General features: G+C 41.8%; 1 protein-coding gene across 1 annotated transcript; it reads left to right on the plus strand.

Moving 5' to 3' along the window:
• Positions 1 to 1,233: 1,233 nt before the first annotated feature.
• LOC138815264 (T-complex protein 1 subunit delta) lies at positions 1,234 to 20,990 on the plus strand. Its single transcript, XM_070004557.1, has 14 exons — positions 1,234 to 1,485; positions 4,032 to 4,084; positions 5,095 to 5,184; positions 8,986 to 9,094; positions 10,499 to 10,641; positions 12,554 to 12,675; positions 13,279 to 13,411; positions 15,424 to 15,563; positions 16,818 to 16,914; positions 16,993 to 17,103; positions 17,183 to 17,313; positions 18,389 to 18,623; positions 20,492 to 20,605; positions 20,781 to 20,990. The coding sequence occupies exons 1-14, from the start codon at positions 1,359 to 1,361 to the stop codon at positions 20,793 to 20,795; spliced, it is 1,620 nt and encodes a 539-aa protein (XP_069860658.1). The 5' UTR covers positions 1,234 to 1,358; the 3' UTR covers positions 20,796 to 20,990.
• The last annotated feature ends 5,691 nt before the right edge of the window (positions 20,991 to 26,681 follow it).

Below are 26,681 nucleotides of genomic sequence, written 5' to 3' on the forward strand. Positions count from 1 at the left end.
CTGTAATCTACTCAAGAGGCTGAGATTTGAGGATTACAAGAAAGTCTATGGCACTCTTCTCTTTCATTCGCTAGCAAAAAGCTAGAAGTGAACCTGTGGTTCAAGTAGTGTAGTGCCAACATTGAATAAAAAACTAAGAGAGAGCATTCAGGCTGAGTTCAAGCCCGCCCCAGTGGCAAAAAAAAAAAAAAAAGAAAAGAAAAGAAAAACAAAGCCCTTTAACCTATTGCACAATGTCATTTTACGGGTACTTAATAATTTTCTAATAACTAATATTTTTATTGTAAAGATACTATACAGAGGGTTACAGTTACATGAGTGAGATAATGAGTACACTTCCTCTTGAACATTGTTACCCCCTCCATTGTTTTCCCCCTACCATCCCCTTCTAATAACTAATATTGAATGAACCTGGCCTGCATAAATTTTCCTATTTAATGATCATGTGAACTCGGCAGTTTAGTTCATGACAGCTCCTGCTTCTGTGTTGGAATACTGCTTCCATTTAGTTATGGGGTTCGATGGGGCTTTAGTTCCGTTTAAGCTAATTAAAGGCAATAGCACTTATTTCACTGGATCATTGTTGAGAATTAGATGAGATAAAATGGGCAAAGCTTCGAACTTTGCTCAAGAGATAACGGAGTTAAATAGTTGTTACACAGTCTGTGTTCTCTGAGAGTCGGTGGCTGTTCGGTGGAAGTGTCAATGAGCCGCTGGTAAGTAGGCAGTCTAGATGAGCAATAATCACGACTCCCAAGGTAATATTCCCTGGCATTTAACCATCGTGTATTTAAACTACCCACCATCAATCGCCAGGAACCAACCTTAACACTTAAGACAAAGGGAAGCAACGACCGTCGCAAAGCTCTTTTTCTACTCCTTAAACTGAGGCCAGTAAGAAAGAGCCGGCTGAGCCGCACTCCCCGCCATTGGGTCCAGCCAGTGAGCGGCGGGGCCTCACAACGGTGGAGGACGGAGTGGGGAGACGTGGGGAAGCCCCATCCCCTGCCTACAACGCCGCGCGCTGTCACTGCGGCCCACGTGGGTGCAGCCCCTCCCAGGTCCTCTCGGCGACGTCTCCGCTCCGCCCGCACCTCGTGCCTAGACACCCTTGGCCCGACAAACCCCGAGTGAGCTCCGGAGCGAGCAGCCAGCTCACCCGGCGCGCGGCGGGCAGCCCGCGACGTCACGCCGGCGCCGCACCGTCAGCCAGGCCCCCCTTTCTGCCTCCGCCTCTTTCCGGCGCCGCTTTCTGGAAGGTTCGTGAAGACTGTGTACGTGCGCCGTTTCTCTGCGGCGGGCAAGAATCCGTGTCCATCCGTCCTTCCTGAGCCCGCGCGGAAATAGCCAAGTTTGCCATGCCCGAAAACGTGGCACCGCGGAGCGGGGCGGCCGCCGCAGCTGCCGGCGGTCGCGGGAAAGGCGCCTACCAGGACCGCGACAAGCCGGCCCAGATCCGCTTCAGCAACATCTCCGCGGCCAAAGGTACGGCTCCCCTCCCGCGCCGCCCCACCGCCGCGCGGGCCGAGCCCAGGCGCTCTGGCCCGGGTTTGGGGTGGGTACGGCTGCCTCGGGAAGTTCTTCGGAGGGATTCTTCTCGGCGCTGTTGGACACGGCGAGCATGGAGGAGGCCTCGGACCCGCCCAGTTGGGGAGCTTGCGGGTCTTTTTCATCCCAGGCTGTGCGTTATTCCCCACGCGTGCGAACGGGGAGCAGTTAACACTGAAAAGCAGTCACTGATCTCTCTACTGGGCCCAGCCGTAGACGGCGCTTGAGCTTTGTTTTTGTTTTTATTTAATAAGACCGCGATTTGAACTGGCAAGACTGTTGGAACTGAGCAGTCTCCACGACAAAATTGGGGCGGGGCCCATTGTCCTCCGGTGTGGCACACTGACATCTGTCTTTGGAAAGCCACATGAGCTTTTAAGTCTTCTCTGCTGTACAGTAACATGTATTGTCTTCTGTAGAAATCAAGGAAACTACTTAAATTTCATTCTCATGACTTCGTGACTTAGCGAGTTTTGACCTCAGAACTAAGGTTTATTTACCCACAAAATTGGGAAGGAGGATTTTTTTTTTTTTAGTGTTGTGAGGATTTAGGTGAAGTCGAATTGATGTAGGAAAACGTGGGAGGAAAAATAAGAACAAAGACGTTGAGATCTTACCTGGCAATTGAATGTAGGAAGTGTCATTAGAAAATAAAATGTGCAGAATGAGAAGTGGGATTGGAAAGGTTAAGCTGGGCTAGATCTTAAAGGGTCAATATCCAGGAAAGCAGTTGACTTAATTTGCTACCGCTACAGAGACTTCCTAGGTGGACTGAGGTAATCGCTAATTTGTAGAGTTGCTGTGCAGTTCAGTGAGGAAGAGTATAAGGATCTTGGGAATGTAGTAATGTTAAAAGGCAAGTAGGTGCCAGACGGTGAAAGCACAGATGGTAGTTTCTAACCCAGGTGGGAGGAGTCAGATTTACCGCATAGTTAGATTAGGGGTCATTTACAGTTTATATCTGTAAATTAAGGAGCCATATGCATTCAAGGGAGCCATAGTTGAAATTTATGTGTACTAGATTAGGGTCGAGATGTTAGGAGATTCTGGGGCCAATCAAATGATCAAGACGGGCTGGGAGGGTGACTTAGCAGCAGAGTGCTTGCCTAGCATGCATGAAGCCCTGGATTCGATTCCTCAGTACCACATAAACAGAAAAAACCAGAAGTGGCACTGTGGCTCAAGTGGTAGAGTGCTAGCCTTGAGCAAAAGAAGCTTAGGGACAGTGCGTAGGCCCTAAATTCAAACCCAAGAACTACCCTCCCAACCAAAAAAAAAAAAAAGATAGAGTGTGTACTGCAGTTGATTTACAACAAACAAGGGAAGATAAAAGATACAAAATGGGAAGTAGAGTATCCTTTCATAAAACAAGTTGCAAATAATTGAAACCGAACAAATGAGGTGTATGCATGTAAGAAGAAAAGGCACCTAAATTATTTGTGAGCTTAACCACATAGGTAGAAGAGCTCAAGAAAGCAAAGGAGAGTAACTAGTTTTTCCACGTCAAAATCTTATGAAACAATTAGGAAAATCCTTCTGCCAGGTAAATGTTTAGTATAACTCTGGCAGCAAGTTTATTTTGGTGTTTGTGGGGGAGAAGATAAGAGTACCATTTGTCAGTTGTGAAGAAGTACACACAGCATACCAGTAGCTCTTTTGTTACTATTCAGCTTGAATCATTCCATAGATTTGGTGCCACAGGGCATATTGTTTGCACGCTGGATATCTTCTAGAGACTTAATATTTTTTGAAGATCAGAGCATTTTGAAGTTTCTTTTATAGAATCCTCGGCATCCTGGTCCACTAAAGTGAATTGAAAACCTAGTGTTGACTGGGTAATTAGGAATAGAAGACCAAAGTTATGAAATAAGTAAAATGCAAATTTTAAAGTATACAACGTAAAGGTTATCATACAGGTGTTGAGCTTATCATGGAGTATAAATGGTTTGGGCTAGTCCTTCCATATGGAATGCATAGTTGTGAGAAACCTATGGTGAACTAACAAAATAGAAACAGTCATGTAGGAACATAACTGGAATAAGCTGAGCTGTTTCTTCATTACATACTGATAATGATACAGGCCACTACACTATTTGAAGGTTTGGTTTTACTTACTAATTTATTAAGGATTTGTAGCACTGCAGCATTTTCAGTCTATTTTATATTAATTAAAGAAATAATCTTCAGTCAGAATTTAGAAATAGTTATGCTGTTTAAGAGTCTTAACTTAGCCGGGCGCCGGTGGCTCACGCCTGTAATCCTAGCTACTCAGGAGGCTGAGATCTGAGGATCTCGGTTCAAAGCCAGCCCTGGTAGGAAAGTTCGTGAGACTCTTATCTGCAATAAACTGCTAGAAAACCGGAAGTGGTAAAGCGCTTGCCTTGAGCAGAAGAGCACGAAGCAGCGCCCAAGCCCAGAGTTCAAACCCCACGACCGACAAAAAAAAAAAGTCTTAACTTATTTTTTATTTCTTCTGTTTATAGCGGTTGCTGATGCTATTAGAACAAGCCTTGGACCAAAAGGAATGGATAAAATGGTAAAAGCTAACTCATCCATACATATATTGAGTGCCCCTATTCATAGTCAATGACTGATGAAGGGTTAAGATGTGTTGTTTTTAGTCAGACATAGTGCTAAGACTTGTCATCCTAGCTACTTTGAGGCAGAGATTGAAGTTTGAACAACAAATATGCTGGATATGATGATTCACATCTGTTACCCAGCTACACGGAAAAGGCAGGTACTGTTTAAATAGTAAAAACTGGCTGGGTGCCTGTGGCTCTCACCTATAATCCAGCTACTGAGAAGGCTGAGATCTGAGGATCGAGCTCTAAGCCAGCCTAGTCAGAAAAAGTGTTGGAGAGGTACCTTGGAGAGTTCTGAGAGAGGAGAGATTACTTTGCAGTGAACAATACTTAACTAATTCTTACTTGGTGTGGAAGACACAAAAAGTAGAGTGTATCCCACTTTTTCTTATGCTGTATTCTGGGATTTGAGCTTCTACTAGGTTGGTTGATTGGAAGCATTGTAAAATAGAGATACTACAATAATAGTTTGAGGGGCTGGGAAGGTGGTTCAGTGGTATAGTGCTTGCCTTGCATGCATGAGGCCCTGGGTTCAATTTCTCAGCACCACATACACAGAAAAAGCCGTAAGTGGGCACTGTGGTTCAAGTGGTAGAGCGCTTGCCTTGCGCTGAAGAGCTGCAGGACAGTGCCCAGGTCCAGAGTTCAAGCTCCACGACCAACTAAAAAACAAACAAAAAATAATAATTTGAGTGCTGTGCCCTCAAATCCAGTGGATAATAGGAAAAGCACTCCTTTCAATGTTAAGTTTGTGTCTACTACCAATGCTGCTGTCTTTTTGAGGATACTGTGAAACAAGTTATTGTGTTGACTATTGGAACTGTGTTCACATTACATAGTGCTGACTTTGAGATACGTGGCAGAAAGTATGTTTATTAACTTCTTTATGGTGAAGTACTAAATTGAATAGAGAGCTTTTAGAATGCAACATTGAATAAAACATGTAAAAAATTATTTTTAGATTCAAGATGGAAAAGGTGATGTAACCATAACAAATGATGGTGCCACCATTCTGAAACAAATGCAAGTATTACACCCAGCAGCTAGGATGGTAAGTATAATTTTTTTTATTTTATTGTTTATTTATTTTGTTGATTGTGGAGCTTGAACTCTGGCCTTGGGCACTGTCCCTGCACTCTTCAGCTCAGGGCGAGCACTCTACTGCTTGAGCCACAGCATCACTTCTAGTGGTTTATTGGTGATAAGAGTCATAGGGACTTTCCTGCCTGGGCTGGCTTTGAACCGTGATCCTTAGATCTCAGCTTCCTGAGTAGCTAGGCATACAAGCGTGAGTCACCAGTACCCAGCAGGTAAGTATAATTATAGGTAAATTTTGTTTTAACTATACTATTTATGGGGCTGGAAAGGTGGCTCAGTGATAGAGTGCTTGCCTTGCATGCATGAGGCCCTGGGTTCAATTCCTGAGCCCACATAAAAAGAAAAAGCCAAAAGCGGTAGAATGCTGGCCTTGAGCTGAAGAGCTGAGGGACAGCGCCCAGGCCTAGAGTTCAAGCTCTACAACCAACCAAAAAAAAAAAAAAAAAAAGCATACTATTTATATTTGTTAGTTACATTGTTTGATCACATACCATTTGAACATGGTGAGGTTTTTTTTCCTGTTTATGCTGTATAAGCATATTTTTGTTTTGGGTTGGTTTTTTTTTAAGCCTACATTATTAATACAGTAATATATTGTTAAATTTCCACACATATTCCAATTGATTTCTTTTGTTCCCTAAACAATTTCTTTCTCTTTCTTTTGCTAGTCCTGGGGCCTGAACACAGGACCTGGGCTCTATCCCTGAGCCTCTCTGTGCTGAAGGCTAGTGCACTACCACTTGAACCACAGCACCACTTCTAGCTTTTTCTGAATAGTTTTTTTGTTTGTTTTTGTCAGTCCTGGGGCCTGAACTCTGGGCCGGCACTGTCTCTGAACTCTTCAGCTCAAGGCTAGCGCTCTACCGCTTGCCACAATGCCACTTCTGGCTTTTATGTGGTGCTGAGGAATCGAACCCGGGGCCTCATGCATGTGAGGAAAGCACTCTACTACTGAGCCACCTTTCCAGCCCCTCTGAATAGTTTGATGGGAGATAGTCTCGGACTTTATCACACAAATAAATATTCATGTCCTTGAATGTGTATGTCTTTATAGGTGTAGCTTCCACATATGAGTGAAAAACAGTTGAGTGTGTGTGCTGATCCTGGGGCTTGAACTTAGGTCCTGGGTATTTTCCCTGAGTTTCATGCTCAGGCTAACACACTACCAATTGAGCCAAAGCTCCACTGTAGCTTTTTAGTGGTTAATTGGAAATAAGTCTCATGGATTTTGCTGGCTAAGCTGGCTTTGAACCACGATCCTCAGATCTCAGCCTCCTAAGTAGCTAAGATTATAGGCATGAGCCACCAGCACAGGGCTGTTATTTTTTTTTCTTTTTTCTTTTTCTTGTCGGTCATGGGGCTTGAACTCTGGGCTTAATACTGGATATAATAAAAGTCCCCTTGGGCTGGGAAGGTGGCTCAGTGGTAGAGCGCTTGCCTTGCATGCTCGGGGCCCTGGGTTCAATTCCTCAGCACCACATAAGAAAAAAGCCAGAAGTGGCGCTGTGGCTCAAGTGGTAGAGCGCTAGCTTTGAGCTGAAGTGCTGAGGGACAGCGCTCAGGCCCAGAGTTCAGGCCCCACTACCAGACCCAAAAAAATCAATAAAATAAAAGTCCCCTTGTTTGTCCACAGGAAAGTATTGTACAGTTAAGGAAGACATAAAAATATAAGTGGTACTTTTCAGATTATTAGTTTAATGAATGTTACAGGTAAACACAGTAACTTTGTTTTTGGGGGTTCTGGGGATTGAAACCAGGGCTTTACACATACTAGTCAAACACTCTACCATTGAGCATTGAGCTCTATCCCCAGTCCCTAGAGGGCTATGAAATAATTGTGAACTTTTTTTTTTTTGATCAGTTGTGGGGCTTGAACTCTGGGCTTAGGCGCTGTCCCTTTGCTCTTCAGCTCAAGGCTGGTGCTCTACCACTTGAGCCACAGTGCCACTTCGGCTTTTTTTATTTATGTGGTACTGAGGAATTGAACCCAGGTCCTTATGCATGCAAAGCAAGCACTCTACCACTGAGCCACCTTCCCAACCCCTAAAATAATTGTATATAAAATAAGTCATGTCAAAAAGTTATTTTTTAAAAGGTGGTGGCAGGTGCCATTGGTTCACTGCTGGTATCCTAGCTAATTAGAAGGAGCCTGAGATCTGAAGAGCATTGTTTAAAGGCAATCTGGGCAGAAAAGTCTATGAGATCCTTACCTCTACCAAAAAGCTGGAAATAGAGTTGTGGCTCAAAGTAGTAGAACACTAGCCTTGAGCACAAAAGCTCAGGAATAGTGCCAGTCCCTAAGTTTAAGCCCAGGACTGGCACCAAAACAAAAAACTAAGGTTTACAATGTTGAATCTGTTGTCAACTGAGAAATCTCCATATCTTGCCGTAGAAGGTTTTCTCAAAAGTCTATCTAAAAGCCAGGTGCCAGTGGCTCATGCCTGTAATCCTAGCTACTCTGGAGGCTGAGATCTAAGGATCATGGTTCAAAGCCAGCCCAGCAGGAAAGTCTATGAGACTCTTATCTCCATTTAACCACCAGAAAACCCATGAGCTATGACTCAGTGTGGTAGAGTGTTAGCATTAAGCAAAATAGCTCAGGAGAGGGCCCAAGCCCTGTGACCACCACCACCACCAACAACAAAAATCCACCTGAGCACAAGATGTCTTCTTGTAGTCCAAGTACTTTTAGGAGGATGAAGCAGGAGGATCCTTTGGGGCCAGAAGTTTGAGGCCAGCCTGGGGCAACAAAATGAGACCCTGTCACCAAAAAGAAAGCTCTTTTATTATGTAAAGATAAAAGGAGTCAGATTAGGCTCACATGGAATTAGTTCAGGTAAATTTGGCAAAGGACTTTACTTCATCTAGACTGCCTCATTTCACCTTATTATTTCCAGGTGTGTAGAGTACCTGTGATGACTTTTGGTAGAAACTTTTTTTTTTTTGGTTGGTCATGGGGCTTGAACTCTGTGCCTGAGCGCTGTCCCTCAGCTTAAGGCTAGCACTCTACCACTTGAGCCACAGTGCCACTTCTGGCTTTTCTGGTGCTGAGGAATCAAACCCAAGGCCTCATGCATGCTAGGTATGCACTCTACCACTGAACCACCTTCCCAGCCCCCTATTCATTTGTTTTTAAATGAAACATAATCCTCAGTCAAAAATTACATAGAAGCCTGTTGTCAGTATCTCATGCTTATAATCCTAGCTACTCAGAAAGCTGAGATCTAAAGATTACTATTCAAAGCCAGCCCAGGCAGGAAAGTCTATGAGACTTTTTTTTTCCGGTCGTGGGGCTTTAACTGGGCCTGGGCACTGTCCCTGAGCTCTTTGGCTCAAGGCAAGTACTTTACCACTTGAGCCATACAGCCACTTCCAGTTTTCTGATGGTTTAATGGAGATAAGGGTGGTTTTGAACTGCAACCCTCAGATCTCAGCCTCCTGAGTAGCTAGGATTACAGGCTTGAGCCACTAGCACCTGACCTGTGAGACTGTTTTCTACAGTTAATCAACAAAACCAGAAGTGATGTGACTCAAAGTGGTGGAGTAGTAGAGAGCTACCTTGGTGCAAAAAAACTCAAGGACATCATCCAGGCCCTAAGTTTAAGCCCCACAATTGACAACCCCTGCCCTCCCCCCAAAAATTATGTTGACCCTTCCAGTTCTTTGTTTGAGGCACTTAGGTGATCATATTAATTAGATGTCACTTTGTTCTTAAATGTCTTATTTAGTATCTTGATATGTTCTGTTTTCATAGCTGGTGGAGCTGTCTAAGGCTCAAGATATAGAAGCAGGAGATGGCACCACCTCTGTGGTCATCATTGCGGGATCTCTCTTAGATTCTTGTACCAAGCTTCTTCAGAAAGGTAGGATCTGCTTTGTTAGAGTTAGAAAAATTAGAAAAGTGTATTTGATTTTTAAAGACAAACCCGAGGAAAAGCCAAGTTATTCCTATATGGGATTTAAGATTTAATTTAAAATTACTTTTATCAGGAAGGTAGTAATGAATATTTTTTGTATTTTGGTATTTTGCTTGTGGGTTTTGTTAGGCTTGTAGATACTCAAGAGTTTTGCTCTTCAAAAATGAGTTGTGGGCTGGGAAGGTGGCTCAGTGGTAGAGCACTTGCCTTGCATACGTGAGGCCCTGGGTTCGATTCCTCAGCACCACATAAGCAAAAAGAAAAAAGCCGGAAGTGGCACTGTGGCTCAAGTGGTGGAGCGCTAGCCTTGAGCTGAAGAGCTGAGGGACAGCGCCCAGGCCCAGAGTTCAGGCCCTACAACCGGCAAAAAAAAAAAAAAAAAAAAAAAAGAGTTGTTAGCCTGGTGCCTGTGGCTCATCCCTGTGATCCTAGCTACTTAGGAGGCTGAAATCTGAGGATCATGATTCAAAGCCAGCCTGGGCAGGAATGTCTATGCGACTTACCTCTAATTAAGCACCAGAAAAACAGAAGGGGAGCTGTGGCTCTAGTGGTAGAACGCTAGCCTTGAGCTCAAGAGCTCAGGATCAGCACCCAGGCCCAGAGTTCAAACCCTACAACCGACCAAGGAAGAGAGGTTTCAGTCTTACATTTCACATGACTATGCAACTGATCTGTTTCAGATGAACTAGAAGTAAATTTTTGGACTGGCTTGTGTTTCAATTCCTAGCACTTCATTTCTTTTTATTTCATCATTATTATTATTATTATTTGTGTGCTAGTCCTGGAGCTTGAATTCATGGCCTAAACATTGTCCTTGAGCTCTTTGGTTTTTGTTTTGTTTTTTGGGGTTTTTTTTTTTTTTTGTCGGTCGTGGGGCTTGAACTCTGGGCCTGGGCGCTGTCCCTCAGCTCTTCAGCTCAAAGCGAGCACTCTACCACTTGAGCTACAGCGCCACTTCCGGTTTTGTGGTAGTTTTTATTGGAGATAAGAGTCTCACGGTCTCTCCTGCCCAGGCTGGCTTTGAACCGCGATCCTCAGATCTCAGCCTCCTGAGTAGCTAGGATTACCGGCTGAGATCTGAGGCTTGTGGTTTGAAGCCAGCCTGCGCAGAAAAGTCTTTTCTTACCTCTAATAAACCACTCAGAAATAGCCCATGTGGTGCAGTGGTTCCAGTAATAGAGTGCTAGCCTTGAGCACAAAGAGACTCAAGCACAGTGCCCAAGCCCTGAGTTCAGGCCCCAGCTCTGGCAAAAAATAAAGGAAAAATGTTCATGACTACTTTTAGCATTTTAATGAGTAGAATATTTTTAGATCACATCTGTTACAATTAACTACTTTCAAAAATAACAGGAATTCATCCAACCATCATTTCTGAGTCATTCCAGAAGGCTTTAGAAAAGGGTCTTGAAGTCTTGACTGACATGTCTCGACCTGTGGAGCTGAGTGACAGAGAAACTTTGTTAAATAGTGCAACCACTTCATTGAACTCAAAGGTGAGACAAGCATGAAGAGACAGTTGTCACATTATAGTTTGTTTTTTTCCCTGTGATTCATGATGCTAATATAGAAAATATAAACATTAACTTCTAAGTAACCACATTTGTTTAATTGGTTTAAGCCATGAGGCTTACAAAGGAGTTATTTGATAGGTACTGTATCCATTTCCAGCTTTTCATTTAATGCATTTTTAGTACTTGGTAAATTGCCTCTTAAATCTTTCCACCTTCCAAATCACAATGACTGCCACAGTTATTTCTGTCGGTACATGAATGCTTAAGGTGCAGAGCATTATCAAGTGTGTGTGTGTGTGTGTGTGTGTGTGTGTGTGTGTGTGTGTGTGTGTGTGTGTGTGTGTGTGTGTGTGTGTGTGTGTGTGTGTGTGTGTGTGTGTGTGTGTGTGTGTGTGGTCTTCTACATTGTTGGGAAAATAAGTAATTTACACACAAGATGTAACTAGTTACATCTTTTTTTTTTTAGTTATGAAACTTAAAAGAAGTGATGAGCTTTTGTATTCTTGAGAAACTTAAATAACTAGTTTAATGAAAAAAAAACAGTAAAAAGAATTATGTTCCATCTGTTCCATCTTTTGTGTGTGTGTGTGTTTTGTCAGTTGTGGGGCTTGAACTCTGGACCTCATTGTGCTGGGCTTGAACTCATTGTCCCTCAGCTCCTCAGCTCAAGGCTAGTGCTCTACCACTAGAGCCACAGCATCATTTCCAGTTTTCTGGTGGTTTTTTGGAGATAGAGTCTCACAGAATTTCCTGCCCAGGCTGGCTTTGAACTGCAATCCCCAGATCTCAGCCTCGTTGCTAGGATTACAGGTGTAAGCCACCTGCACCTGGCCATATTTTGTTATCTACCCCAATTCTTTTTTCTCTTTTTTATCAGTATTGGATTCTAATGTTCATTCTCTCTCTTTTTTTTTTTGGTGCCAGTCTGGTGGGGCACTGTCCCTGAGCTGCTTTTGCTCAAAGCCTCTGCTCTACCACTTGAGCCATAGCTCTCCTTGGCTTTTTCTGTGATTAATTGGAGTAAGTCTCAGACTTTCCTGCCAAGCTGGCTTTCAGACTAGGATCTTCAGATCTCAGCCTTCTGAGTAGGATTACAGGTTTGAGCAACCAGTGCCAGCTCAAATATTCATTTTCCTTCATTAAAAATGAAGAGCTACAGTGGTAGAGTGCTTGTCTCGCATGTATGAGGCCCTCGGTTCAATTCCTCAGCATCACATAAGCAGAAAAGGCAGAAGGGGTGCTGTGGCTCAAGTGGTAGAGTGCTAGCCTTGAGCTGAAAAGCTAAGGGACAGCACCTAGGCCCAGAGTTCAAGCCCCATGACCAGAAAAAAAAAAAAAAGAAAGAAAAAGAGCTAGAAAGTTCTAGTAACAATAAGTAATATTGCTGAATGAGTGTCCCTAGCTCTAGTCTTAGAATCTAGATTGCAGTTCTGGCTCCAACACTTACCTAAGTTGTGTGACTTTGTATCAGTCCATCTGAAGATTAAGTGAATTAATATAGGCAAAGTGGTATGATCACTGTCTGGTATATAAAAAAAAGGATTAATAAATATTTGCCATTAACCATATTTTTCCATCTGCTCAGGTTAAGGGTTGCATCATATATTTTAGGTAGGAAACCTCCACATAAAATTAATTGGACAGTTTTGGATTGCCTTTAAAGCTATTGGTACTCTAATCAGTCTGAGTACTATATTAATGAAAGAGAAAGCAAGTGTATATATATTCTCATTTATGCCACTGAGTAGAAAGGCATCTTTGTATACAGGCTTCTCATGTGGTTCCTTTTCCTAATCTTACTCTAAAAAGATGATAATCAGTTCTTGTATAACTTTGTCATTGAAAAACTAGGGCTTTTTCTACTGTGAAGATTAACTTTTTAAAAATATTGTAGGTTGTCTCTCAGTATTCAAGTCTACTTTCTCCAATGAGTGTCAATGCAGTGATGAAAGTGATTGACCCAGCCACCGCTACAAGTGTAGATCTTAGAGATATTAAAATAGTTAAGAAGCTTGGGTAAGTATCACTAATTACAATTTTGATATTGACAAAAATAAGTTGCAAACTAACTTTTCAATTTAATTTTTTATTTAATCAGTTGTACAACAGGTGCTATTTTACGAAACAGTTGATGCTTGTAATGTATCTTGAGCAATGTCATCCCCTTTGGTCCACCCCTTTTTTTGTTTCCTTAAAAATTGCATTTGTGTAAGAATCTCAAGGTTTGTTTATATTTACTTAAGATAGTGGGACAGGGCTGGGAAGGTCGCTCAGTGGTAGAGCGCTTGCCTTGCATACATGAGGCCCTGGGTTCGATTCCTCAGCACCACATAAGCAAAAAGAAAAAAGCCGGAAGTGGCGCTGTGGCTGAAGTAGTAGAGCGCTAGCCTTGAACTGAAGAGCTGAGGGACAGCGCCCAGGCCCGGAGTTCAGGACCCACGACCGCCCCCCCCCCCCCAAAAAAAAAAAAAAAATAGTGGGACAGTTGTTGATCCAATAGTGGGATGGGTTATTAGTAGGCAGAAGCATTTTTCTTTGGTTAATGATTTTAATGTGTTAACAACAGTCTCAGATTTCTACCATCTCTTTATCCTCTCCTTATTTTCTTTTTTTTTTTAGTGGGACAATCGATGATTGTGAATTGGTGGAAGGACTAGTTCTCACCCAAAAAGTGGCTAATTCTGGAATAACTAGAGTTGAAAAGGCTAAGATTGGGCTTATTCAGTTTTGTTTGTCTGCTCCCAAAACAGATGTAAGTAAAATCCAAATAATCCCAATGAAATTAGTTTGCTGTTTGCTGTTTGACCTTTTTTTTTGGGGGGGGGGTTGGTTGTGAGGCTTGAACTCTGGGGTTGGCCACTGTCCCTGTGCTCTTCAGCTCAAGGTGAGAGCTGCTTGAGCCACAGCTCCACTTCGTTTTCTGGTGGTTAATTGGAGAAAAGAATCTCATGGACTTTCTTGCCTGGGCTGGCTTTGAACCGTAATCCTCAGATCTCAGCCTCATTAGTAGCTTGGATTACAAACATGAGCTACTGGCACCAGCTTACTTTTTTTTTTTTTTCTTTTTTTGCTTATGTGATGCTGAGGAATCGAACCCAGGGCCTCATGCATGCAAGGCAAGCGCTCTACCACTGAGCCACCTTCCCAGCCCAACCAGCTTACTTTTTGACTAAGTAACTAAAACATTTTCTCATTAAAGTAAAAACAAAATACCTGATAGGTGATTTAAAGGGTCTGGAAAATAATTTTGTCTGTAACTTAGAGGGTTTTTAAAAAGTTTTTAGATTCTTTGCAAATTTCCTAAAACAAACTTCACATATCCTGTAACTTGCAGATATTTTGTTTAAACAAGTAGAAACTGAAACTAATCTGATGATCATACTATGAAAAAATTATTTTTACTTAAAACATTACTATATCACTTGTTGAAAAATTGTCATTTTCTTTTTTTTTTTGGGGGGGGGGTCCAGTTGTGGGGCCTGAACTCTGGGCCTGGGCGCTGTCCCTCAGCTCTTCAACTCAAGGCTAGCACTCTACTACTTCAGCCACAGCGCCACTTCCGGCTTTTTTCTTTTTGCTTATGTGGTGCTGAGGAATCGAACCCAGGGCCTCATGTATGCAAGGCAAGCGCTCTACCACTGAGCCACCTTCCCAGCTCGTTCTCAGCAGTTTTTATGACAAGCCATAGAGTAAAAAAAAATACAACTGATGCTGTTTTTATAACATAGTTTGTATGCAAAAGGTTGACATTCAAGTAATAGGATCTTAGGAGGTATAGAATAGGAAGATCTCAGATTGAAGCCAGTCTGGACAGAAGAGTCTATAAGACTGACTCAATTGAAGAAGTTGGGCATGGTGGTGCATGCCTGTCATCACAGCCATAAAAGGAAACCTAAGAAAAAAAGCAGATTTCTGTCTAGATGCTTACCTGGGCAGGAAGCAAAGGCTTATAAAAATAACCTTAAAAGGGGGTAGAGGTATATTCGAGCAGTAGAACTGCCTAATGAGCAAGCGCAAGACCCTACTTCAGTACTACCAAATAGGATGGTCATTTTATTTTCCTTTTTGTACTGAAATGCAGTTGGGGGAGAAGGACTTGATACTGAGTTGATATACTTGGCTTTTTACATGGGGTTGGTGTTCTACCACCGGAGCCACACCTCCATTTTAACCTTTTTGCTGTTTAATTAGAAATAATGTCTTGGGGGCTGAGAAGGTGGCTCAGTGGTAGAGTGCTTGCCTTGCATGCATGAAGCCCTGGGTTCGATTCCTTAGCACCACATAAGCAGAAAAAGCCAGAAGTGGGACTGTGGTTCAAGTGGTAGAGTGCTAGCCTTGAGCTGAAGAGCTCAGGGACAGCACCCAGGCCCAGAGTTCAGGCCCTACAACCAACAAAAAGAAAAACGAAAAAATGAAATAATATCTCATGAACTATTAGGCCCTGGCTTTGAACTGCTACCCTCAGATCTTAGCCTCCTATATAGCTAGGACTAAAGCTACCAGTGCTTAGAATGGACTTGTAATAAAAGCTGAAGATAGTAATGGAGCTAGGCATGTTTGTATGCTCCTGTAATCACAGTACTTGGTAGATAGAGATATCATTGACTCAGGGCCAGCTTAGCCTAGATAGTGAGACTGTCTCCAAAAAAGACGATAGCAATGTGTATAGTTGAAAGTAAAAAACATAAGTTCATGTGTATATACTTTAGTATTAGTTGAATTCTGTACATATTTCCACTTACAAATGTTTCTTTTTCTAAACAGATGGATAATCAAATAGTAGTTTCTGACTATGCCCAGATGGACAGAGTGCTGCGAGAAGAGAGAGCCTATATTTTAAATTTAGTGAAGCAAATTAAAAAAACAGGCTGTAATGTTCTTCTCATACAGAAGTCTATTCTAAGGTGTGGAACTGTTTTCTTCATCTCTTAATTCCCTTAATTATGATTCATTTAGACACTCAAAAGCACTTTTTTGGGTAGGGGTGGTTATGGGGCTCTAACTCAGAGCCTAGACACTGTCTCTGAGCTTTTCTGCTCAAGGTGAGTGTTCTACCACTTAGAGCCACAGTGCCACTTCCAGTTTTCTGGAGGTTAATTGGAGATAAGAGTTGATGGGCTTTTCCTGGCTTTGAACCATGATCCATGGATCTCAACCTCTTGAGTAGGATCCACAGGCATGAGCCAGCAGTGCCTAGCTTAACAATTTTTAGGAAATTAAGAACCAGACATCTACAGTAAATCTGCATTTTGGAGTGCCATTATATATTGAGTAAAAAAACAGATTGTCTTTGTGATAATACAAATGTGGAATGTATAACCTTTGTAGATTATAAGTTTAAACATCAAATGGAATTCTTTTTTTTTTTTTTCTTTTTTTTTTTGGTCTGGTTGTGGAGCCTGAACTCTGGGCCTGAGCACTGTCCCTCAGCTCTTCTGCTCAAGGCTAGTGCCCTACCACTTGAGCCACAGCGCCACTTCCGGCTTTTTTTTCTTTTTGCTTATGTGGTGCTGAGGAATTGAACCCAGGGCCTCAGGCATGCAAGGCAAGCGCTCTACCACTGAGCTACCTTCCCAGCCCCTGGAATTAATTTTTTAAAGGCTACATTTCATTTAAATTTTTTAAATTTAAATTAAATTAAATTAAATTTAAATTAAATTTAAGGTCTATGCAATTGATTGAAAGTATATTTCTTTTAGAGAGAATGCTTTAGATAGTATTTATGCCAAAGGGCTTCTTAGGTTTGAAATGGTGATGGTTTTTTTCCCTTCCCTATTTACTCTATTGATACATTATACCAAAAGTAACTACTTATTTTATATAGTATTTGATAGATAACACTTGAAAGAAGGGGTTCTAATCCCAAGTTACATGACTGACCTCAAGTAAGTTGGTCCCAATACTCAATTTGCATAACTTTTAATACTATAATATCCATCTCACTAGTATCACAATGCAGATTCTGAATCCATTTCTGAATTTATAGTATCAAGAACTTTTAGCTTATAAATGTAAAGCATTATTCTTTAAAAAATGTGATTGTCCATTTGAACAATAAAGCATTAGAAGCTTTGATCAGCAAGGTGGAGGATTTTTTTCTCTTTGGTTTGATTTGGGTTGGGTTTTTGCCTAACATAAACATTTATTTTGTGTTTTAGAGATGCTCTTAGCGATCTTGCATTACATTTTCTGAACAAGATGAAGATTATGGTGATTAAAGACATTGAAAGGGAAGACATTGAATTCATTTGTAAGGTAAAATATTAATGTCTGTATTTGTAAAATGTCCACTGATAAAACGTTGCCTTGATTTCTGGGTTTATTTTTTCACAGACAATTGGCACCAAACCAGTTGCTCATATTGACCAATTCACAACTGACATGCTGGGTTCTGCTGAGTTGGCTGAGGAGGTCAATTTGGATGGTTCTGGAAAACTGCTCAAGGTAACAGTATTATAATTAAGCTTTTATTTACTTGGATTTTTTTTTAACCTGTACCTAATTTGAAATTTATTTACTAAAGATTACAGGCTGTGCAAGCCCAGGAAAAACAGTTACAATTGTTGTACGTGGTTCTAACAAACTAGTGATTGAAGAAGCTGAGCGGTCCATTCATGATGCCCTGTGTGTTATTCGCTGCTTAGTGAAGAAGAAGTAAGATTTTAAATTAAAAGTTAGGGTTCTTTTTGTTTGTTTGTTTGTTTGTTTGTTTGTTTGTTTGTTTGTTTGAGGGTCCCCCTCTCTAGTCCTGGAGCTTGAACTCAGGGCTTGTGCATTGTCCCTGAACTTCTTTTTGCTCAAGGCTAACACTCCACCACTTGAGCCACAGTGTCTCTTCCTGTTTTCTGGTGGTTAATTGGAAATAAGAGGCTCACAGACTTTCCTGCCTGGGCTGGCCTTGAACCGATATCCTCAGATCTCAGGTTCCTGAGTAAGTAGGATTACCGGCATGAGCCATCTCTGCCTGGCTTTTTTGTTTGTTATTGTTGTTTATTTATTTATTTATTTTTGGTCAGTCTTGGGGCTTGAACTCTGGGCTTGGGCGCTGTCCCTGTGCTCTTTAGCTCAAGCCGAGCACTCTACCGCTTGAGCCACAGCGCCACTTCCTGTTTTCTAGTGGTTTATTGGAGATAAGTCTCACGGACTTTCCTGCCCAGGCTGGCTTTGAACCGTGATCCTCAGATCTCAGCCTCCTGAGTAGCTAGGATTACAGGTGTGAGCCACTGGTGCCCGGCTAGTTGTTGTTATTTTTAAGTATAAAAAATTATTTGGCTGGGAATGTGGCTTAGTGATAGAGTGCTTGCCTAACATGCATGAAGCCCTGGGTTCAATTCCTCAGTAACCACATAAACAACAAAAGCTGGAAGTGGCACTGTGGCTCAAGTCGTAGAGCACTAGCCTGAACACAGAGATGCTCAAGGACAGAGCCCAGGCCCTGAGTTCAAGCCCAGGACTGGTTAAAAAAAAAATTTGTGGGACACTGATAGCTGTAATCCTAGCTGCTCAGGAACCTGGGATCTAAGGATTGTAGTTCAAAGCCAGCCTAAGCAGAAAAGTCCATGAGATTCTTATCTGCAATTAACCCACAAAAAACTGGAAGTAAATGTTTGGCTTAAGTGGTAAAGTGCCAGCCTTAAGCAAGAACTCAAGATTCTAAGTTCAAGCCTCAGTACTAGCACTAAAATAAAATTTGCTGTTAAAATAGCTTAAAAATATTTGTGGATTTCAGAGCTCTTATTGCAGGAGGTGGTGCTCCAGAAATAGAGTTGGCCCTAAGACTGACTGAGTATTCACGAACACTGAGTGGTATGGAATCGTACTGCGTCCGTGCCTTCGCAGATTCTATGGAGGTCATTCCATCTACGCTAGCTGAAAATGCTGGCCTGAATCCCATTTCCACAGTAACAGAACTAAGAAATCGGCATGCCCAAGGAGAAAAGACTACAGGCATTAATGTCCGAAAGGTAATGACATAATCTTTATGGTAGAAAATGATGATTAAGCTAAAAATACTAAGAGCTTTGTAATTATCTGTTAGGTAAGACTTTATACTTTAAAAGTAGTGTGTGTGTGATCTTGGACTTAAATGTGAGACTTGCAAAAGCGTGTATCCCATTAATGTGAAGTACTGTTTTGGTCTTAATAACTTTTACCTAGTTACTTTTAATTGTTCTTCAACTTCTTTTCATTGTAAAAACAATAGTTACACCAGGTGCCAGGACTCATGCCTGTAATTCTAGCTACTCAGGAGGCTGAGATCTGAACCAGCCTGGCCAGAAAGCTCTGTAAGACTCTTATCTCAAAGTTAACCACCAGAAAACCCGAAGTGGTGCTGTGGCTCAAATTGGTAGAGCACTAGCCTTGAGGCACAGCAACCAGGCCCAGAGTTCAAGTCCCACAGCCAACAACAACAAAAAAGTTACTTCATACATCAAGAGCTAAGAGCAATATTAGAGCTATATAAAAGTGAACTGTTGTTATTGTGAACATAGTGTAGGGAGGTAAATACATTGAGTGTTGAGCAAATCTATGATTGGGAGAAAAAATAATGCTCAAAAGTTACTACTTTTTTTCGGGGGGGGGGGTGTCCGGTTGTGGGGCCTGAACTCTGGGCCTGGGTGCTGTCCCTCAGCTCTTTAGCTTAAGGCTAGCGCTCTACCACTTGAGCCACAGCGCCACTTCTGGCTTTTTTCTTTTTGCTTATGTGGTGCTGAGGAATCAAACCCAGGGCCTCATGCATGCAAGGCAAGCACTCTACCACTGAGCCACCTTCCCAGCCCTCAAAAGTTACTTTTGAGTAGTGCAGAAGCCCAAAGGGAGAGGGGCAGTGCCACTACTTGGTTAGGTTGGTGGTGAATAGGAAATTGCATATGGTACAGCAGTTGTTTACAGGTGAAAACGGATTAAGAGGTTATTCCCATGTGTAAGGAAGGGTTATGTACAACAGATAAAAGCTAGAATGAAGAGACCCTTAAGTGCTAAGGCAGGCATTTCTCCTATAGTTAGGGTCCAGTAAAGGTCTGTTAACAAATTAGGGCAATGGGTTTTTTTTTTTTTACGGAGAGAAATCTGGAGGTATGGATATTTGTCTTAGCCAGGGATGAAGGATCTAGAATTATGTAATGAAGAACCAAAGGTGGAAAGTACAGGAATGTAAAGGAAGAGTGACTTGGTCCAACTCTGAATTAAGAGCCATAGGTAATTGAAGCATTGAAAATCTCCTGACTTCTGTGTGTATGTGCCAGTACTAGGGTTTGATCTCAGGGCCTTTCACTCTTGCTTGGCTTTTTTGATTAAGGCTGGCATTCTACCACTTCATTCACACACTCCACTTCCAGCTTTTGGCTGGTTAACTGGAGATATCAGTCTCTTAGATTTATTTGCCCAGGCTGACTTGGAATCTTGATTCTCAGACTCAGATCTCAGCTTCCTGATAGCTAGGATTAGATAAAATGCTTGAGACATCAGCACATGACAAAGATCTCCTAACTTTAACTATAATCACCTACCTGATTTTGCCAGGATTTTTTTTTCTTTTAATTGTTTTGGTCAGTCGTGGGGCCTGAACTTGGCATGCAAGGCAAGCACTCTACCACTGAGCCACCTTCCCAGCCCTTGCCAGGATATTTTTAAACAGATGAGACTTGGCATTTTCTCAACTTGTAGTTGAAATACAACCTGCAAGTTAGAGAAAAACTTGGTAGAATATCCTGCCTTGATGTACCTCCTCTGAGAAAGATAGGTTTGAAAAAGTCTGAAGGCATACTTATGTCAAGGTAATATTGATGTATATAGTAAATAAACACTAAAAGTAACGTATGCTGTTTTGCAGGGTGGTATTTCCAATATTTTAGAGGAAATGGTTGTCCAGCCTTTGTTGGTTTCAGTCAGTGCTCTGACCTTAGCAACTGAAACTGTCCGAAGCATTCTGAAAATTGATGATGTGGTAAGTATATATATGTAGATAGATAGATTGTAAATTTCCTTATAAGGTCAAAAAGAGACAATTTTGTTTTTCTTGTAATATCAAGAAGGAATTTGGAGAATAGCTTAAAAATCTTTCATCCTTAAGATTCTGTTATCACTGTACAAGTTTTGAAACTTACATTTTCTCTCAACAGGTAAACACTCGATAATCTGGATAATGCTGGCTAACTGCCATGATTATAGCCACTAGTACTATGGCTAGAGTGGATGATGATCACTTTAATGTTCTTTGTCTGGAAGATTGTTTCCCTTATGAATTCCTGGATTTGGTCTTCCAGTTGGCATTTGCTTGAAATGTATGGAACAGCTTAATGAAAATATTAAATATTTGGTTTCGAAAGACATTATTTCTCTGACATTGTGTTATTTATGGTAACTTGAAAAACCTATACAAGGACCATCCCTCAAAACTTCACCTTTTTTTTTTTGGTCATTTGTAAGACTTGAACTCAGGTCTAGATACAGTGCAGGCTAGCACTCTACCACTGCAGTGCCACGTTTGGTTTTCTGGTGGTTAATTGGAGATAAGAGTTTCATGGAGGGGCTGTGAAGGTGTCTCAGTGGTGGTAGAGTGCTTGCTTTGCATGCATGAGGACCTGGGTTCAATTCCTCAGCACCACATAAGCAGGAAAAAACCAGAAGTGGTGCTGTGGTTCAAGTGGTAGAGCGCTAGCGAGTTTCATGGACTTCCCTGCCCATGATCCTCAATCTCAGCCTACTGAGTAGCTAGGATTATAGGCATAAGCCACCAGCACGCAGCTATGATTTCACCTTTGTATCTTATGAATTCATCTTGAGTACTTTTCTTAACTTTATTTAGGGACTTATTCTCATTGGCATAATATATGATACTCTTGATATCCATGAATGTATATGCTTCCAAAGAGGTTGCCATTGATAAACCATAGATGTTCAGATAAAAATAATTCAATGCTGTATAGTTACTCAAATTTACCTATACTATATCTACAGTAAGTTTGAGAATCTATAACTTGAAACCACACAAAGCATGCTACCTTGTTGCCACAAAAATTGTTTTATGAATACTGGTTCCCTAAAAATAGATCTTTTTTTACCTTGAGTACTATGAGTACCATGAGTACCATGCCACCCAGCTTCCACTAAAGACTTATCAACAAATATAAACACAAGTGCAATAATTCTGGCTGGCTCAGAGCTTCTTGGAGTCAAATCAGATAATATGCCTGCAGAAATTGGAAATTTTGTAAGTTTTTTGATCAAGCTTGGTCAAAACATTATGTAATCCCCAAATAAAAAAGTATTCTAGGCTCAGCATCATGAGTCACACCTACAATCATAGCTACTCAGGAGGCTGAGATGTAAGGATCATGGTTCAAAGCTGGCCCAGACAAGAAAGCCCATGGAACATCTCCAGTTAACCACCAAAAAGCTAGAAGTGGGTGTGGTAGAATGCCAACCTTAAGGGAAAAAGCTGACAGTGCCCAGGTCCTGAGTTCAAGTCTCAGGAGACTAGCACCCAAAAAAAAGCATATGCTAAGTTATAGGTGTAGCACAGTGGTAGAACATGCTTGCCTAGATTAATTGAACACTTTAATACCCAGCACCTGAAAAACAAAATACAGATATGTATAGCACATCTTCGCAAAAAGTTTTCCTTTAGATCTGAGAATGGGATTCACAACTCACTATTTGCTGCTTTTCTCCTTGGTTACCACTCTACCAAGTGAGCCATGCCTCAAACCCCACTAAAGCAATGTCCTGAGTGGCTTTAAATATTGTAACTGCCACTACCTTTATCCAGAAGCCATCCTGTAAAATTTTGTCTGGCCTTGCTTTAGCCATCTAGTTCTGTGTACATTTTACCTAGTGATTTTTCTTTAATTTGTCAAGCACTCTGAAAGCTGTCATTCCTTTGTATAAAGGCTGCACTTGAGGTAGGCCTCCAAATTATTGTTATCCTAAATATGCAACTTGTGTGTGTGTGTGTGTGTGTTTGGGGCTTGAACAAAGCTTAGGCACTAGCCCTGAAGCTTTTTTGCTCAAGACTAGCCCTCTTCCACCTAAGTTCTACCACAGCTCCACTTCTGGCTTTTGGTGTTTAATTGGAGATATTGTTATGGATTAGCTGGGCATAGGTGGCTCCTATCTATAATCCTAGATATTCAGGAGGCTGAGGTCTGAGGATTTAGGTTCAAAGCAAGCCTGAGCAGGAAAGTCTGAGTCTCTTCAATAAACATACTCCAAAGTCACTGTTGCTCAAGTGGTAGAGTTCACGACTTCAGCACAAAGTTGCTCAGGGACAGTTCCTAGGCCCTGAGTTCAAGCTCCATGACTGGCAGAAATAATAAATGATGGATTTTCCTGCCTGGACTGGATTTAAACCATGATCCTTAGCTCCCAGCCTCCTGAATAGCTAGGATTACAGGTGTGATCCACCAGTACCTGGCTATGAACTTTTTAAAGTGAATTGTTCCAAGACAAATGTTACTTTTGTCAGCTTGGGTGCTGTTCTTGAGCCTCTTTGTTCTCAACACAACGCTCTACCACTTAAGCCACAGTTCTGCTTCAGCTTTTCTGGTAATTGGAGAATCTCAGACTTTCCTGGCCAGGCTGACTTCAAACCATGATCCTCAGATCTCAGCCTCCTGAGTAGCTAGGATTGCAAGTATGAGCCACCAACACCTGGCAGACAAATGTTTCTTGTTAAATTTGCTTTGGTAAAAACCAGTACTTACTACCTTGTTTAGGATTTATCAACTTTTATAGCAGCCAAGAGTATAATCTATAAATAGTTGGTAATTGCACAGCAGTGAAAGGATACATAATTACAAAGCAGTGAAAGGACAAAGTATGGGCTGGGAAGGTGGCTCAGTGGTAGAGCGCTTGCCTTGCATGCATGAGGCCCTGGGTTCGATTCCTCAGCACCACATAAGCAAAAAGAAAAAAACATTGGGAAGTGGTGCTGTGGCTCAAGTGGTAGAGCACTAGCCTTGAGCTGAAGAGCTGAAGGACAGTGCCCAGGCCCAGAGTTCAGGCCCCATAACCGGACCCCCCCCCCAAAAAAAAAAAGGACAGAGTATCCTGTTAAAACAGTCAAAAGGCATACTTCTAGTTAGCAATGAAAGAGCTATACCTTCCCAAAGAGGCAGCAGTTTCATATGCTTGAGTGCTGTTTCCTTAAATCTTTAAAAATAAACATGTAGGAAAATTTAGAACATGTAAATACTCAGTTAGATTCATTAGTTATAGACATTTGTCATTCCGTCAATTCTGAAACATGTTTTTTTTGTTTTTGTTTTTTTTGTCTGAGATTGGTGCTATAACTCCTATCTTTATCTTAGAGTTTTCACAGTACAAAGTTACCCAAAGAAAATCTCAGGACTGGGCTGGGGATATGGCTCAATAGTAGACACTGTCAGGCATGCACAAGGTTGAGAGCATACATTAACTAATTAAGACATAAATGCGCTTTATCCTGAAAAACACCTAAAGTTATGGATATAAGAATGGGAAATACACCCAGTTTTTCATCACTGAGGAAAATGAAGGACTTAATATAGGCTCTGATGTCCCTAGGCTGTAAAGGCAGGTAGCATATGAAAGCAGAACTGCTCACCTCATTGCCAGGGAGCAGAAACAGGGTCAGGGCCAAAATAAGTTCTGTTACTTATTTTTGTTACTACTCTTTAGTTATACAAAGGAGTTGCCATTTAACAAATCAGTTTATTAATACAATGCATCTTGATAAGTGTGTTCCCTTTCACCGTTCCAATCCATCCCTCCCAATCTGCTACTTCTCGCTTTTTTGTTGTTGTTGTTGTTGTTGTTGTTTTCCAGTCCTGGGGCTTGAACCCTGATCAGAGTCTGGGCACTGTACCTGAGCTTCTTTATGCTCAAGGCTAGCACTCTACCACTTGAGCCATAGCCCTACTTCCAGCTTTTTCTCTGTTTGTGGTACTGAGGAATTGGACCCAGGGCTTCATGCATGCTAGGCAAACGTTCTACCATTAAGCCACATTCCCAGCCCTCACTTTTCTTAATTTCATAGGATTTACATTGAATCCTTGACTGTATTCCAACCCCCCCCCACATTTCTCTTCATTGATCTACCCCACTCCCCTTGGCCCCCCACTCCACCCCTTTTCCTGCTGGTTTTTTTTTTTTTTTTTTTTTTGGGTCCAGTCGTGGGGCCTGAACTCTGGGCCTGGGTGCTGTCCCTCAGCTCTTCAGCTCAAGGCTAGCACTCTACCACTTGAGCCACAGTGTCACTTCCGGCTTTTTCTTTTTGCTTATGTGGTGCTGAGGAATCGAACCCAGGGCCTCAGGCATGCAAGGCAAGCGCTCTACCACTGAGCCACCTTCCCAGCCCCTTTTCCTGCTGTTTATAAGATAAACCCCTCTGCCAGGCGCTGGTGACTCCTGTAATCCTAGCTACTCAGGAGGCTAAGAGCTGAGGATCACGGTTCAAAGTGAGCCCAAGCAAGGAAAATCGGTGAGACTCATCTCCAATTAACCACCAGAAAACTGGAAGTGGCTCTGTGGCTCAAGTGGTAGAGCGCTAGCCTTGAGCTGAAGAGCTCAGGGACAACACCCAAGCCCAGAGTTAAAGCCCCACGACCAACAACAACAACAAAAAAAGATAACCCCTTCTAAGGTATACCCCTGTGACTATTGGAATAATCTAGCTGTGAATTCCATGACTTCTCCTATTGGTATAGTTGAAGCCTTATGGTCCAGTCACCTCTCAAAGGCTCATCAGGGCCAACCAAGCACTTACCACAAGCATTTTGAGTGGATTACTTCATAACTAAACTATAGCACCCACCAGGATTGGAGACAGGTATCTGGCTTTGCTTCACTTAGCTCACCTACTCAGATGTCAGTCTCAAAAACTAGCCAGGCACCAGTGACTCATGCCTGTAATCCTAGCTACTCAGGAGGCTGAGATCTGAGGATCGCAGTTCAAAACCAGCCCAAGCAAGAAAGTCTGAGACTCATCTCCAGTTAACCACCAGAAAACTGGAAGTGGCGCTGTGGCTCAAGTGGTAGAGTGCTAACCTTGAGCTGAAGAGCTCAGGGACAGCACCCAGGCCCAGAGTTTAAGACCCGTGACCGGAAAAAAAAAAAAAAAAAAAAAAAAAACAATCTCACAGGAGCTGTGAATGTGGCTTAGTGATAGAGTGCTTGCTTTGCATGCATGAATCCCTGTTTTCAATTCCTCAGTACCACATAAAAAGAAAAGGCCAGAAGTGGCGCTGTGGCTCAAGTGGTAGAGTGTTAGCCTTGAACAAAAGAAGCTCAGGGACAGTGTTCAGGCCCTAAGTTCAAGCCCCAGAACTGGGGGGGGGGGGGAAGCAACTGCCTCATGTATTTTAGCCAACTATCATCCCTTGGCCTAATCAAGCTGCACCAAAATGTAACAAGTTTACCCTTGTTAACTTGCTTCAAGCAATTATTTTAATGTATAAAGATTATATATATATATATATATATATATATATATATATATATATATATATATATATATATCTTACATAACATGGAAATAGAAAAATGCTAATAGGTGTAACCACATAATGAGAAACTGCATAATTACAATGTATCATGTTATTTGGTAGTATCTGATATTTGTAACTTCATTTTTCTACTACTCATTCTATTTCTTTTGCCTTCAGCAAGCACCTCAACTGTGACTATTTGGTGGGATGATTCAAATCATTCTAAAGGATTTAGAACTATGGGTAGTTCTTTCTAAATTGTTTTTCATTGACCTTAGTCATAGAGCATAATATTTGGATATATCCTAAAGGACATTGGTTCCAGTCATAATCTTCTCTAATAGCCAGGCCAGTTCCTGTAACTTCCTTCTTTGCCTGTTGATTCTCAGAAATGTGGAGTATAAAGTGGTCAGATGGTCAGTGACTCCTGATAGAAGCATTCCTCTCGAGTTGACACCTCTAGACCAGCAAACCCATGAGAGTAGAAAACAAAAATATTGCTAGTAGATCATTGGTCATAATAGTGAGTGGACCACTCATTTTCACTCTTCATTC

Source organism: Dipodomys merriami, unplaced genomic scaffold (assembly GCF_024711535.1).
Source record: "Dipodomys merriami isolate MVZ:Mamm:240054 unplaced genomic scaffold, mDipMer1.0.p SCAF_63, whole genome shotgun sequence".
In the NCBI taxonomy this organism is placed as follows: Eukaryota; Metazoa; Chordata; class Mammalia; order Rodentia; family Heteromyidae; genus Dipodomys; species Dipodomys merriami.

What these genes read in the sequence shown, in the direction of transcription:
- LOC138815264 (XM_070004557.1), top strand. Translation starts at nt 1,359, where the DNA reads ATGCCCGAAAACGTGGCACCGCGGAGCGGGGCGGCCGCCGCAGCTGCC. An exon ending in TGTCTGCTCCCAAAACAGAT is followed by an intron (nt 13,412 to 15,423) that starts GTAAGTAAAATC and finishes TTTTCTAAACAG; the next exon opens with ATGGATAATCAAATAGTAGT. An exon ending in ATACAGAAGTCTATTCTAAG is followed by an intron (nt 15,564 to 16,817) that starts GTGTGGAACTGT and finishes TTTGTGTTTTAG; the next exon opens with AGATGCTCTTAGCGATCTTG.